Below are 15,154 nucleotides of genomic sequence, written 5' to 3'. Positions count from 1 at the left end.
CAATGTGGGCTCAAACCCACAAACTGTGAGATCCTCACCTAAGCTGACGTTGGATGCTTAATTGATGGAGCCACCCAGGTGCCCCAGAGAGCTCACTCTCAAATGCTATGTTACACTATCTCCCCAAGTGAATCAGGAGCTACTAGCATGTGGGGCACAATGATCAGCACGAGGTGGGCACTCATAACGCCTGAAGAACTGTATTTAAATGTGGCTGCCGTGGGTCAAGCCTACCCTACTTCATGGGACACTTACTCTTCCTCTCATTCTGTGCACCAGCTCATACATCCGGATGCAACCTTCCACTTTGATCCCCCGGGAGGACTGAAGTGCCATAGGTTCTGCATGCTGGGACTCACGTTTGTCCTATACAGACAGAAAATGGAAAAATTAAGCATTTAAGATGGTAAAGCTGATGCTACCCTTTCTACATGAAAACCACATCCCTACTTATGAACAACCACCCAGAAGAACAACAACAAGACAATTTAGGTTAGAACCAGTGTGCTTGTCATGATATTGATCTTGTTCTCATTGTTTTCCGTTGTAAAGGGAATAATACTATAAATTATGTTTATATAATAATATACAAACCAATAGATGGGTTATTTCTCTGCACAGTTTTAGTTTGCTTTGTTTTTTGGCTTGCTTGTTCTGATCTGCCCGGCAAATTGTTCCCCATTCTTCTGGTAAGAGTCAATGTGTGCTGGGGTGGTTTGAATGGAGCCATCCCAACCCACATCCCCAGTTGTTCCACCCTCCTTCAAGGGGTAATTGTGTGACCAGCCTACCGATCAAAGTACTCTATCCCCCTGTGCCAAGCTAGGCCAGACTCCATCTCTGAATTTTTCTGATGGAGTTATCTGGGAAGGCTTTCTACCTCTGAGGATGCTAATCTAAGAAGATGTGTGTCTACGGTCACTAATGGCCATCTTGCCACATGGAGTCTATAAGAAGGATGGAACCAAGAAGAGTTAAGCAGAATTGAGGGGACAGGCAAAGCCCTGTATGTGGGTCGTTGGATCAGGTCAAAAATAACGTAAAGCAGAGAGAAGCAGAAAGTATATTGCCTGGATCTAACCGATTCTTTTTTTTTTTTTTTTTTTTAATTTTTTTTTTTTTTAACGTTTATTTATTTTTGAGACAGAGAGAGACAGAGCGTGAACAGGGGAGGGGCAGAGAGAGAGGGAGACACAGAATCCGAAACAGGCTCCAGGCTCTGAGCTGTCAGCACAGAGCCCGACGCGGGGCTCGAACTCACAGACCGCGAGATCATGACCTGAGCCGAAGTCGGACACTTAACCGACTGAGCCACCCAGGCGCCCCGATCTAACCGATTCTATATGCATTCACACACTTACTAGTCATGTGAGCTAATTAATTCCTTTTTCTCTTCCGTTTTGCTTAAGCTAGTTTGAACTGGGTTTCTCTCAAACCCCCGAAAATTCCTAAATTACACAATAATTCATTATATGAAGCCATCTAAAAGTTTATTTAAACCTCAAGAATGAGGGGCGCCTGGGTGGCTCAGTTGGTTAAACGTCTGACCTCAGCTCAGGTCATGATCTCACGGTTCGTGAGTTCGAGCTCCACGTCCGGCTCTGCGCTGATGTCTTGGAGCCTGGAGCCTGCTTTGGATTCTGTGTCTCCCTCGCTCTGCCCCTCCCCCACTCATGCTCTGTCTCTGTCTCTCAAAAATAAACAAACATTAAAAAATTAAAAACACAGGGGCGCCTGGGTGGCGCAGTCGGTTAAGCGTCCGACTTCAGCCAGGTCACGATCTCGCGGTCTGTGAGTTCGAGCCCCGCGTCAGGCTCTGGGCTGATGGCTCGGAGCCTGGAGCCTGTTTCCGATTCTGTGTCTCCCTCTCTCTCTGCCCCTCCCCTGTTCATGCTCTGTCTCTCTCTGTCCCAAAAATAAATAAAAAAAAAAAAGTTGAAAAAAAAAAAATTAAAAAAAAAAAAAATTAAAAACACAAAACAAACAAACACCTCAAGAATGATGGAATTCTCTCTCTGGAGAGGACATCAGCAATTTGGCCCAGTACCAGGTTTACAGATGAAACGACTGAGCCCTGGGGAGGGAAAGATGACTGCCTGTGGACATGTCACAGCACTGCCATGACTGGAACTGAGAAGCACTCATAGAAATTAAAAAAAAAAAAAGTGTTTTTTAACTCTATAAAAAAATAATTAAAATAACTCTAATTCACAGAAGTTGTGAAAATTGGTAGAGAGAGGCTGGTGCACTCTTCACTCAGTACCCCCCCAATAGTAACAGCCATAAATACAGTAAAATATCAAGAACAGTAAACTGATGTTGGTACAAGCCACAGAACTTCTTCAGATTTCGCCAGTTGTACAGGAATTCAGTTGTGTATGTGTATCATTCCATGCAAGTTTATCTCATGCACAGATTTGCATAACTGCCATCATAATCACGGTACGGAACCGCCCTGTCACCACAGGCGTCCTATGCCACACCTACCTCCATACCCCTCATGTGTTCTCTAGAACACTCTTATTTCATGAATGTTAAATGGACGGAATCATACAGTGTGTTCCTTTATATTTGTATGCAGATGAACTACTTCTGGAAGGATTACTCCCCAGGCCCCAAAAAAGAGAAAGGAAGAATGGAACTCCACCAGTAACAATTTAACTGCTTTTAAGGAAGAGAAACAAGCAAAGGCAGGGACAAAACAGAGTAAAAAAGAGTAAAAATGCATTTTTTTCCCACAAATCACAATTTTTTTTTTTTTTTTTTTTTAAAGAACTAATGATAAGGTACATCTAGACAGCAGGTCTAAATTTCACTGTAAGCCTCCAACAGCCAACCAAAAAGGGAGACCTCATGAGTCAAATGCATGCAATATTCGTGAGAAAAAAACAATCCAATTGCTGAGGAAATTCATTACCATCACTGGTACTAAGAATAGAAGGGAATCTCTCTCCCCCCTCTTCATAAAGGGAACGCTGTAGTGTAGTAAACGGCATCCTTAAAAGAGCTACAAGAAGGAGCCACCATTATTTTTCCCAGAGTAAGGTCACTGTCGTATCACAATCTTAAACACTTCAACTTTTTAAAATTTTTATTTATTTATTTTTATTTATTTATTTTTTTAACATTTTATTTTTGAGACAGGGAGAGACAGAGCATGAATAGGGGAGGGTCAGAGAGAGGGAGACACAGAATCCAAAACAGGCTCCAGGCTCTGAGCTGTCAGCACAGAGCCCGACGCGGGGCTCGAGCTCACGGACGTGAGATCATGACCTGAGCCAAAGTCGGCCGCTCAACCGACTGAGCCACCCAGGCGCCCCTACTTTTTTTTATTTTTAAGATTTTTATTTATTTTTAAGTTTTTTAATTTTTTAAATTTATTTTGAGAGTGTGTGCATGTGTGCAGGGGAGGGGCAGAGAGAGGGGGAGAGAAAGAATCGCAAGCAGGCTCCATGCTGTCAGTGCAGAACCCAACGTGGGGCTCAACCTCACAACCCTGAGATCATGATCTGGGCTGAAATCAAGAGTTAGACGCTTAACCAACTGAGTCACCCAGGTGCCCCAAGATTTTTATTTTTGAGTAATCTCTACACCCAATGTGGGGCCCCAACTCATGACTCAGAGAGCAAGAATCGCATGCTCCCCCACATGAGCCAGTCAGGGGCCTCTTAAATACTTCAACTTCTCAGCCACCACTGCCTCCGATCTTAAGCTAATCACAAACCTTACCTCGGCTCCATCTGCTGTTGCCGAGGAAACTGGTGAGAAGGCAGGGGTTCTGACGGGAGATTTGGGAACACAGGAAGGTTGTTCAAGGTCTGAAGTGGATCTGGAGGATTCCGAAGTCTCAGAGGATGGTTGATTCTCTTGCATGTGGGGTAAGACATGGTCTACCACCCATCCGGAGTAGGAAGAGAGCTTGGGAACAGACCTACATTCTTCCAAAACATCCTAGAGAAAAGAAGAGGGTGAGGCCCAACTTGCATGTTAACTGATCTAAGCAATCAAAAATAATTTTGTCCTTATAATCCATTACCTGCCTCACTGAAAACTCTAAGGCCTAAATACATACATACATACATACATACAAAGACCCAAACTAACTGTACTAACAATTAGAGATGAAGAGAAAGTAGTTTCTTGATAATGACCAACTCCTATCCTTTTTTTTTTTTTTTTTAAGTTATTTATTTTTGAGCAAGAGAGAAAGAGACAGAGCACGAGTGGGGAAGGAGAAGAGGGAGAAGGAGACACAGAATCCGAAGCAGGCTCCAGGCTCTGAGCTGTCAGCACACAGCCCAACACGGGGCTCGAACTCATGAACTGTGAGATCACGACCTGAGCTAGAGTCGGCCACTTAACGGACTGAGCCACCCAGGAGCCCCATGACTCCTATCCTTTTAGAATATCAGACTAAATAACTCTAACCACAGAAAAAGGAACGATGCACAAAGATGGTCAATAAAGCATATCTGAAAGCAATTTAAAACATCAGAATGGAAAAGGAGACGAGGAATTTTGAAGTAAACTACAGTATACACAATCAGTGGGATATCGGTCATTTAAAAGCATGGATTGTGGGGAGCTTGGGTGGCACAGTTGGTTAAGCATCTGACTCTTGATCTCGGCTCAGGTCATAATCTCGTGGTTCATGGGTTCGAGCCCCACATCAGGCTCTGTGCAGATGGTGTGGAGCCTGCTTGGGATTCTGGCTCTCCTTCTCTCTGCCCCTCCTCTGCTTGTGTGTGCTCTCTCTCTCTCAAATAAATTAAAAAATAATAATAACTTAAAAAAAATTTAAAGTACAGATTCTGAATCCTATTTAACACCATACTTAAGATTCAATATTTTTCCAGTCATTGAAAAATAATTGACATATATCACTGTATAAATTTAAAGTGACAGTATGATCGGCTGATTTACATATATTTCAAATGATTACTATAGCAGGTTCAGCTAACATCCATCTTCTACTATAGATACAATAGAAAGAAAGAACAAAAAAGGTAAAAAAACTTTCTCCTTGTGATGAGAACTCTTAGGATTTACTCTTAACTTCCTGTATATCACAGCAGTGTGAGCTATAACTACATTGTACATTATTACATCTCCAGTACTTGTAACTAAGTTTGTGTCTTTTCATGATCCTCCATTTCCCCTTCCCCTGAGATTCAATTTTAAGTGAAAAAAAAAAAAGGGTATAAATAAATATCTACAATTATATAAAAATAAAAACAAATGCTAATACACTATTAGACATTAAGGAAATATTCTAGAGGTTGTGCTTGGGTAATGAGACATATTTCTCCTTGTTCTAATTTTCTAGATTCAATTTTATTTATTTGTTTGTTTGTTTGTTTGTCACACTCAATGCGGAACCCAACACAGGGCTTGAACTCATGACCTTGAGATCAAGACCTGAGCTGAGATCGAGTCAGACACTTAATCAACTGAGCCACCCACTTGTCCCTCTAGGTTTCATTTTTAAATGAACATAATTTTTAAACTGAATATAGCATATAAAAATAGGCATAGAAAAGGGGTCACTGATGTAAAAGCCAATGGCTTAAAGCAAATGAGATTTAAAACAGAAACACTATAAAACAAGTTCTAGACATTCTTACCAGTTGTGTGTGGACATCTCTACCAGTTGTGGTGGGTTTTTTTTATGATTTATGTTTGTTTGTTTGTTTGTTTATTTATTTAGAGAGAGAGAGAGAGAGAGAGAGCAAGCGCGAGTGGGGATGGGGCAGAGAAAGGAGAGAAAATCCTAAGCAGGCTCCATGCTGCCAGTGCAAAGCCTGTCAGGGATCCCAACGCAGAGTTCGGGGCTCAATCTTGAACCATGAGATCACTGAGATCATGACCTGAGCCAAAACCAAGAGTCGGGAGGCCCAACCGACTGAGCCACCCAAGCGTCCCTCAACCCTACCAGTTAATCATTATCTCTGTATATCTGGCATACAGCACGAGGCGGGAGGCACAGAGAGAGAGGGGGACAATGGATCTAAAGCAGGCTCCGTGCTGACAGGAGCGGGCCCAATGCAGAGCCCGAACTCTCGGACCGTGAGATCATGACCCGACCCGAAGTTGGACAGAGCCAACAGACTGAGCCAGCCAGCTGGCCCTGGCATACAGCACTTTAAACCAGAGCAGCTTATGCCATTTAACTACAGTTAAAATATACAGCCATTCTGGCAAAGTTTACTCCATGTCAGGAAGATATTACCAGGAAACATGGAGACACGGTATGATAGTGACCAAGAGGACTGAGTTTGGAACCTGCCTTTCTTAATCTGAATTCCATCCCTGCATTCCACTCACCTGTACAACTATGGGCAAGTTACTTCTAAAATGGAATCATAAAGGATCCACCTCAAAAGATTTGGGAAGGATTAAATGAATGACAGCTATAAAGGGCTGAGAACAATACCTGGCACATGAAAACTACTCAGGAACTGCAAGTTATTTATTTTACCTAGGTCAGTGGTTTTACAGCAGGATCAATTTTATCCCCCAGGGCATAGCTAGCAATGTCCAGAAACATTTTTTGTTGTCACAACTGGGAGGGTGCTATTGGCATCTAGTGGGTGGAGGCCAGGAATGCTGTTAAGCATCCTACAATGCAAGACATCCTACAATGCAATGCAAGCATCCTACAACGCAGCCCCTCATAACACAGAAGTATCTGGCCTGGCCCCAAATATCCGTAACGCTGCGGTTGAGAAAGACTGATCTAGATTGTAGGTACACATCCCACATGCAATAAACAGATATTCAACCCGTGGAGAAGAATCTGGACACAGAAGCAAACAGGTTATATGCACATTTTATAAAGTAATGAAACTCATTTTCAAGACATAATAGAAATAATGTTGAGCCACACCTTTTTTTTCCCTCATTCCTTACACCAAAATATATTCCAGGGCCAAAGATTCAAATGTAAAAAATAAAACCACACATACCCAAAACACCATAAACAGGGGTGCCTGGCTGGCTCAGTCAGTACACCATGCGACTCTTTTTTTTTTTTTTTTTTTCTCTTTTTTTTTTTTATTTTTTATTTTTTATTTTTTTTATTTTTGGGACAGAGAGAGACAGAGCATGAACAGGGGAGGGGCAGAGAGAGAGGGAGACACAGAATCGGAAACAGGCTCCAGGCTCCGAGCCATCAGCCCAGAGCCCGACGCGGGGCTCGAACTCACGGACCGTGAGATCGTGACCTGGCTGAAGTCGGACGCTTAACCGACTGCGCCACCCAGGCGCCCCACCATGCGACTCTTGATCTCAAGACTCATGAGTTCAAGCCCCACATTGGGCGTGGAGCCTATTTAAAATACAAATTAAAAGAAAAAAAAAACATAAACAGAAAAAATTCCAACTAACAAACTAGAAAAAATATATGCAATACATGTCACAGATAAAGGGCTACGGTTATCCTTAATACATAAAGAACTTGTAAAATCAGGGGGGAAAGAAAAACCCAAAAGAAAAACACAAATAGCGTGGCACCTGGGTGGCTCAGTGGGTTACGCGTCCAACTTCAGCTCAGGTCATGATCTCGAGGTTTGGGGGCTCAAGCTCCACGTCGGGCTGTGTGCTGACAGCTCGGAGCCTGGAGCCTGCTTCCGATTCTGGGTCTTCCTCTCTCTCTGCCCCTCCCCCATTTGTGTGCATGCACACGCGCGCGCTCTCTCTCAAAAATAAACATTTAAAAAAAGTAAAAGAAAAAGAAAAGAAAAAGAAAAATACCAATAGCAAAAGACATAAACTGTCAATTCACAAATATATAAAACTGGCTCGAGGGGCACCTGGCTGGCTCAGTTGGTAGAGTGTGCAACTCTTGACAATGGGGTCGTGAGTTCCAGCCCCACACTGGAAGCCTACTTAAAAAAATAGAATGCTATATGGGGGCGCCTGGGTGACTCAGTCGGTTAAGCGTCCGACTTCAGCTCAGGTCATGATCTCGCGGTCCGTGAGTTCAAGCCCCGCGTCGGGCTCTGTGCTGACCGCTCAGAGCCTGGAGCCTGTTTCGGATTCTGTGTCTCCCTGTCTCTCTGACCCTCCCCCATTCATGCTCTGTCTCTCTCTGTCTCAAAAATAAATAAACATTAAAAATTTTTTTTTTTTTTAATTAAAAAAAAATAGAATGCTGGGGCGCCTGGGTGGCTCAGTCGGTTGGGTGTCCGACTTCAGCTCAGGTCACGATCTCGCGGTATGTGAGTTCGAGCCCCACGTCGGGCTCTGTGCTGACCACTCAGAGCCTGGAGCCTGTTTCAGATTCTGTGTCTCCCTCTCTCTCTGACCCTCCCCCGTTCATGCTCTGTCTCTGTCTCAAAAATAAAGAAATGTTAAAAAAAAAAAAAAAAATAGAATGCTATAAAATTGGCTCTTGAATATATGAAAAAAAAAATGTTCGCTCTCAATAAGAAGAGAAAGGCATTGCAAAACCATACCGAGATCTCATTCTTACCTATTAGACAAGCAAAATTTAGAAGTATAATAATACAATTCTGTTGATGAGGCCACGGGCAAAAAGGCAAGATCATGCATTGCCGACTGGAAGGCAATTTGATGCATCCGTTGTGGGGGGTGGGGAGACATCTACGTTTGGCTTTGACCCAACGACCTCAACTCTCAGAGTTTATCCTGAAGTCGCACTTCCCACAGAATGGAAATACTCACACACCAGCTTTACAAGTAATGGGTTACAACTCACAAAACAGTAACCCATGAGTACGGCATGATACAACCAATTAATTAAACGGGAGAAAAGAAAGCTCTTCCTTACAGGAACTGGCAAACATAGAAGGAGTGGCTGACATTCAGGAAATGCCATTTGAGTACCTCCCGAGAGCGACTGATTCAGGCAGAAATAGCGAATGCCAACGATGGAGGTTTGACAAGGAAACCTCGATGCAATCTTGGATTACCTCCCCACAAGACACTCATCAACCTCAAAAGGAAAATCCATGAATTCTAAGTGCAGCTATCTGGCAGATAACAATGTGAGCAGGTGATGATCAAGGTTAGCATCGCCAGTGCTGGGAGAGTTTGCAGTATACGCGTGCTTCCCGATATGACTGACACAGCACAGCGACATTTCTCAGGCATTCCTGCCAGAAATGCAAAACGTGAGTCTACACCAGCCAGACCCAAGTCTGTACGTATGGTCTGTATTCCCTAAAATTGTCAGAGATATAAAAGATAGGGAAACGCTTTTAGAATGGGTTCCCACGGGGCGCGTGGGTGGCTCAGTCGATTAAGCCTCCGACTTCGCTCAGGTCATGATCTCGCGGTATGTGAGTTCGAGCCCCGCGTCGGGCTCTGTGCTGACTGCTCAGAGCCTGGAGCCTGTTTCAGATTCTGTGTCTCCCTCTCTCTCTGCCCCTCCCCCGTTCATGCTCTGTCTCTCTCTGTCTCAAAAATAAATAAATGCTAAAAAAGAAAAAAAAAAATTTAGAATGGTTTCCCACGTAAGTCTAAAGAGACAAGACAGCATTCTATCTGTAGCTAATTACCAGCAACTCGGGTACTGTCTATGCCTTAATCTGTCTACACCCCTACATTCCTGTGGTCAAGTATATGGCTTTGAAAATCCTCGATAGCGACCACGCCCCCATTCAACTTTCCAAGTCCGCCCAACGTCAATCTAAGATTTTGGTCCTTTCAGCAGGTTGGGCCCTATTAATCGTTCACCGCTAACTACGGACCTCGCAGCACAAGAGACCTGCGGTAAATCACCTGACCCTGAAAGGGTTGCGTTGACGACAGCATAGCTGGGGGTGGCAACGAAGCCTTTAGAGAGAAGAGCACCTCTGAAATTATGGGAGCTCGCTGAAAGGCTAGAATAGGCAGGAGAGGGCAGAAACTCTAGGACGGGGTGATGCACACACAAGAGTCGAGAAACTAATGCGGGTTGTTAGAAAGAACGCACGTGTTCACAGCGCCGGCCGAGCCAGGGGCTAGGGAACAGCAGGGTACCACCGCGAGCAGCCGGAAGGGCACCGCCCACTCCGGGGCCCCCCCTCACCTCGCCCCGCAGCAGCCAGTCGCGGTGGTAGCAGAGGCGACCTTTGTCGGAACTGCGCAGCGCCTGCAGGGTCTCCCAGCAGCGACCCTCGGACGGCATGGCCGGCCCTGAGTGAACTCTTCAGAGGCTCCGCTTGGGACAAAACAAGTCCTCGAATCAGCCGCCCGGAAACGGGCCCTCGATTCCGCTTCCGGGGCGCGCACGCAGCCACGCAGGGCAACCCCCGCCCCTAACGGCTTCATGGCCCCGCCTCCGGCGCCGGGCCTGGTAGCCAGCGCGCTTGCGCCGGCAGGGTTTGGTCCCTGAGGCTCCCTTGCTTGGATCTGGGACCCCGGGCTTCTGAAGGCGGCTGGAGACTGCGGATTGCAGAAAGCCCAGTATGTGTTGATGAGGATGTGGAGAAATTGGACCATTACTGATGGGCTCTAAAATGGGGCAGCTCCTGGGCAGTGTGGCAGTTGCCCAAAAGGGTAGCCTTACCACCGACCCAGCAATCCTACTTCTAAGAATGTATATACCAAGAGAAATTGAAATGTGCATCCCAGAAATTCGTAGAATGTTCGTAGCAGCATTATTCGTAATAGCTAAAAGTTAGAAACACAAATGTCCACCAACTGGTGAGTAAATCAAATAGGGTGTATTCATACAAGGGAGTATTATTTGGCCATAAAATAGAATACAAATGCGTGCTACTACATGGATAAATCTTGGAAAACATTATTCTAAGTGAAAGGACTGGCCAGAGTATTGTTGGATTTCATTTTTGTTAACATAACCCTGGAGACTTTGTTGCTCCCAGGGGCTGTGCGGAGGCGGGAGGGGGAGTGGCTACTAACGCCTATGGGCTTCATTTTGTGTTGATGAAAATGGTCTAGAACTGGATAAAGTTTTTTTTTTTTAATTAACTTTTTTTTTTTTTTTGAGACAGAGAGAGACAGAGCATGAACAGGGGAGGGGCAGAGAGAGAGGGAGACACAGAATCGGAAGCAGGCTCCAGGCTCTGAGCCATCAGTCCAGAGCCCGACACGGGGCTCGAACTCAGGGACCGCGAGATCGTGACCTGAGCCGAAGTCGGACGCCCAACCGACTGAGCCACCTAGACTGAGCCAACCTAGCCATCCAGTTCTCTATCCTAGAACTGGATAAAGTTTATGGCTGCACAGCTTTGTGAATATACTGAAAACGACTGAATTACACACCTTAAAAGGATGAATTTTCGGATCTGTTTGAGGTAGAAAATAATATAAACATTTAAATTTTTTATTATCTTTTTTTTTTTTTTTTTTTTTTTTTTTACAAACTCTCTGTACTGTTTGCAATAAATTACTTTACATGGGGCGCCTATGTAACTCAGTTGGTTGAGTACCTGGCTCTTGATTTTGGCTCAGGTCATGATCCCAGGGTTGTGGGACTGAGCCTTGTGTTTGGCTCCATGGTCTGGAGCCTGCTTGGGATTCTCTCTATCCCTCTGCCCCTCTTAAAAAGCAAACAAAAAACAAAACAAAAAAAGCTTTACAAAGAAAAATACAACATTGCTGAGAGTCTAGCGATAGACTCCAACAGAGGTGTTTCCCACTAGCGTGGTAAATAGCAGTGCCTTGCATGAGGTTTTCATTGGTTTGGCAAAAATACAAATGAGTTATACAGATATGTACCACATTGGTGTAAGTTTGCCAACTTCCCTTTCCTGGGGAAGGTCTTTTTTTTTTTTTTTTTTTTTTTTTTTGGAGAGAGCAAGCAGGGGAGGGGCAAAGTGAGGGGACAGAGGATCTGAACCAGGCTCTGCCCTGACAGGCTGACAGCAGCCAGCTCGATGTGGGGCTTGAACCCACAAATCTCGAGATCATGACCTGAGCCCAAATCAGACGTTCAACTGACTGAGCCACCCAGGTGCACCTTGGGAAGCTCTTTCATATGCTGTAAGTTCAAGTCCATTGATCATGAAGGCTGTGAAAACAGGCTTGGTTTTTGTGGCAGTGGTAGCTGATGCTTGTTTTTGCAGTGATCTCCCTTGGCAAAATGAAAAGCTGGAAACTACAAATGTCCCCAGAATTTAAGGGGGAAGGTTGTTTCCGGACGCTGGATGCCTATGTGGGGCCCATTGCCTTTGTGGACATAGGGGAAGTCTCTGGAGTTTTGTCCTTGAGTTAGAGTAGACAGAACAAGACTGCCATCGCCCGGATGGCAAATACCAGCTAAAACAGAGAGGTTGGGATTCAGCACAGCACCCCATTTGTTCACCTCTCTAAAGAATATGTTGTTCTTTCTTTTAAATATAGGGAAATGGGAAGAGCACAGAAATAGCCCATCATCTTATCATTCAGAAACCAACTAACAGGGGCGCCTGTCTGGCTCAGTAGTTAAGCATGCAGCTCTTGATCTTGGGGTTGTAAGTTCGAGCCCCACGTTGGGTGTAGAGATTACTTAAAAATAAGACCTTAAAATAAGTAAATAAGATCTTTAAAAAAAGAAGCCCAACTATCATTTTTAAAATAGTAATATATACACATCTTATCTCCCTCCATCCTATCCACTCCTAAAGTGCCCCTCCACCCCTACCCCGCAGACACTGAGCCAAGCCTTACAAAGTGTGTTTCCTCCAGTCATCTCACAGGATTATGTGAAGAAGGTGCACAGGGAAGAAAGAACTGACCTGGGCCAAAGTGAAATGAGAAGCCTCGTGTCCCATGTACCAAGTACTTGTTTACTGGCTCTCCTGCAGCATTGTCTGTAATCATTTTTAGAAAAGGGATGGGGTGGGTAAAAGAAATCATCCAGTGGAGTCTTACATATTGACTAGAAAAGTTTTTTGTAAAACACAACACACATTATTTCCAGAATAAAGGCATTCCATAGATACAAATCTAGCAAACAGAAACACAAACCAATGGGATTGGGATTATACTTTTAAAAGGCCACTGGACACAAGCCCTGCAGTGTCTATTGTGAAGTGCTCAGGGGCAAGTGGCCTTGAGGAAACTTGGGTGTGAGATTTCCACCAGGCGTGGGAGGAGGGCCTTGGGGAAAAACACTGTACCCAAACAGCAGGTGGATGTGCTCACAGCCCAGGAGGGGTGGTGAGGACCTCTGGCTAACAGCTCCTGCTGGTGCTGGTCAGAGAAAGCCCAAGAGAGAGATTCCTCGGAAGAGGAGGGCTATAAGGGGACCGGAAGACAAAGTCCAGTCCAGACATTTGCTCAGGAAAGGAAGGAGCAAAGTCATGGTGAGTTAAAATCTGGTACCCTAAGATCAGTAGATTTAAGGCCTGTCAAGGTAATTAAAAATTTCCATCAGGTGACTCTATCAGAGAGGAGAAAACCGAGTGGTTCCTGTTTCACTCCCCCTAGTGCTTTAGGGACTTTTCTGGAGTCGGTAGCTAAGACAAGATCCTGAACACACTTCATCAGTGGAAGAGAGAGGAAAGCGGCAGGCTTTCCAGCTGTGGCTTGGCCACTCTTCAGTTCCCAGGACATCAGTTCGGGCTCCTGGCCCGAGACTGGCGGGCTTAGGTGGGAGGAGATCGGGAGCGGATGGGAGAGCTGGTGAGGAAGGTAGTGTAGGGACTGTCCCCAAACACGTTGGCATAAGACGACTTGAGGAACTGGACGTAGTTCTGCATGCTGCGATTGGTGCTCTCCGACTGCTCCAGGCGATCTTTGAGGTCTTGCAGCCGGCTCTGGTAGCGACGGTCAGCCTATGAGGAGCAACAAAAAAGGAGTCAAGTGTGTGAAATGTCCAGGATGGATCCCTAGAGACTTGGGCAGGGGTTGCCAGGAGCTGAGGGCAAGAGAATGGGCGTGACCGCTAATGGGCACGGGGTTTCTTTCCGAGAAGAGTCTAAACTTAGATTGTGGTGGCAATGGCGCACCTCCGTGAACACACTAAAAAACACGGAATTGTACCATTGAAAGGAGTGAATTTTATGGTATGTAAATGATATCTTAACAAAGCTGTTGATTTAAAAAAAAAAAAAAAAAAAGGAATCTGCCTGGGATATCCCTAAGGGATTGGAAAGTGAGTTGAGAAAAATCAAACCATGTCATATTCCTAAAAACCTCCATGAAACACCTTGCCCCGCAGGCCCCAGGAAGCTAAAATCTCAACCCACTCCCTTCTCTCCGGCCCCCGCCCTCCAGCCCGACTCACGTCGTCTCGGCTCCGCCGCAGCTGGCTGAGCTCCGTCTTGGTCCTGCTCAGCTGGGTCTCAAGGTCCAGGATTTTGTTCTGGGCAGCTCGCTCCTTGGAGACTGCATGCTCCTTGGTCTGTTCCACCTGCCCAGAAGGCACGGAGGTGGGGCTGGCTTACCTGGCACCCGGAAGGCTGAGCCACTCCCACTCTGGTCTCGCACATCACTACGGATGGTTCTCTGGTGCCTTGTGGCAGGAGCTAACTCCAGGGACTTCTGCAGCCCACTTCACCTGCCCTTTCCCCACACCCCAAGAACATCACCTAAGCTGTGGAAAACCTGGCTGAGTCCCACGCAGGCAGCAAGTGAATGAGTCATCGTGATCAAGTGCCAGAGCCTTTACAGTAATTGCTCATTTGATCCTTGGGACAAATTCGCGAGGCAGGTGCCACTACTGCACCCCCTTTTTTAGATGGGGCAATAGGCTCAGAGAGGTCAGGTGACTTGGCCCAAGGTCACAGAGCTAGTTAGCAATGGAATCAAGACTGACCTGCCTCCTAGCATCTTCGATGGCGCTCTCCAACTGCCTGGCCAGGGTCCCACATTCCCGTGTTTTCTCCTCTAGCCGCAGCTGGGACTGGTGGATCGCTTCCTCCCTCTTGGCAATCACCTGTAGGAACTCGATATTCTGGGCGCTGGTTGCCTCCAGTTTCCTAGATGGAAGCACTTAATCAGATCTGGCTCGTACCCCGACCTGTCCTGTTCCACCCCGCCAGGAGGCTGCCAGCCACCCCTGGGCTGGGGTTCTCATCATGCCAAGAGTCTCCAAGGAACCACAGGAATAAACCAAAGAAACCTGCCGATCAGCAAGGCAGCAAGCAGGGAGCCGAGAAGCCAGGGCAGCTCAGGACTGTGTGGAGAGTGGGCGGGCAAGCACAGACGAGCGTACCTGTTGTTAGTAACACAGCACCTTGCAGCTAAGGAAGGTGGGCGC

General features: G+C 45.8%; 2 protein-coding genes across 22 annotated transcripts in view; both read right to left on the bottom strand.

Moving 5' to 3' along the window:
- Positions 1-10,205, bottom strand: part of GLE1 (GLE1 RNA export mediator) — a 32,205-nt gene extending 22,000 nt beyond the window's left edge. The window contains exons 1-3 of one of the 3 annotated variants that reach the window (XM_053908371.1): positions 9,938-10,205; positions 3,730-3,951; positions 256-366 (exon numbers count right to left, since the gene is read on the bottom strand). In XM_053908371.1, the coding sequence (XP_053764346.1) occupies positions 256-366; positions 3,730-3,951; positions 9,938-10,132 (528 nt within the window). In that variant the 5' untranslated portion in view covers positions 10,133-10,205. Of the gene's footprint in view, positions 1-255; positions 367-3,729; positions 3,952-6,965; positions 6,993-9,937 lie in introns of those variants that run through there. The other 2 variants (XM_019420908.2, XM_053908372.1) reach the window with 2 other exon arrangements.
- Positions 10,206-12,823: 2,618 nt separating this feature from the next.
- Positions 12,824-15,154, bottom strand: part of ODF2 (outer dense fiber of sperm tails 2) — a 35,609-nt gene continuing 33,278 nt past the window's right edge. For all 19 annotated transcript variants that reach the window (XM_053908363.1, XM_053908366.1, XM_053908369.1 and 16 more), the window contains 3 exons: positions 14,711-14,873; positions 14,180-14,305; positions 12,824-13,727 (listed from right to left, as the gene is read on the bottom strand). In XM_053908363.1, coding sequence (XP_053764338.1) covers positions 13,539-13,727; positions 14,180-14,305; positions 14,711-14,873 — 478 coding nt within the window. In that variant the 3' untranslated portion in view covers positions 12,824-13,538. The remainder of the gene's footprint in view (positions 13,728-14,179; positions 14,306-14,710; positions 14,874-15,154) is intronic.

This window comes from Panthera pardus, unplaced genomic scaffold (assembly GCF_024362965.1).
Source record: "Panthera pardus isolate Hobbes unplaced genomic scaffold, ASM2436296v1 HiC_scaffold_20, whole genome shotgun sequence".
NCBI lineage: Eukaryota > Metazoa > Chordata > Mammalia > Carnivora > Felidae > Panthera > Panthera pardus.
Note: the sequence above shows the minus strand (reverse complement) of the source record. Positions and strands in the feature narration are given on the sequence as shown.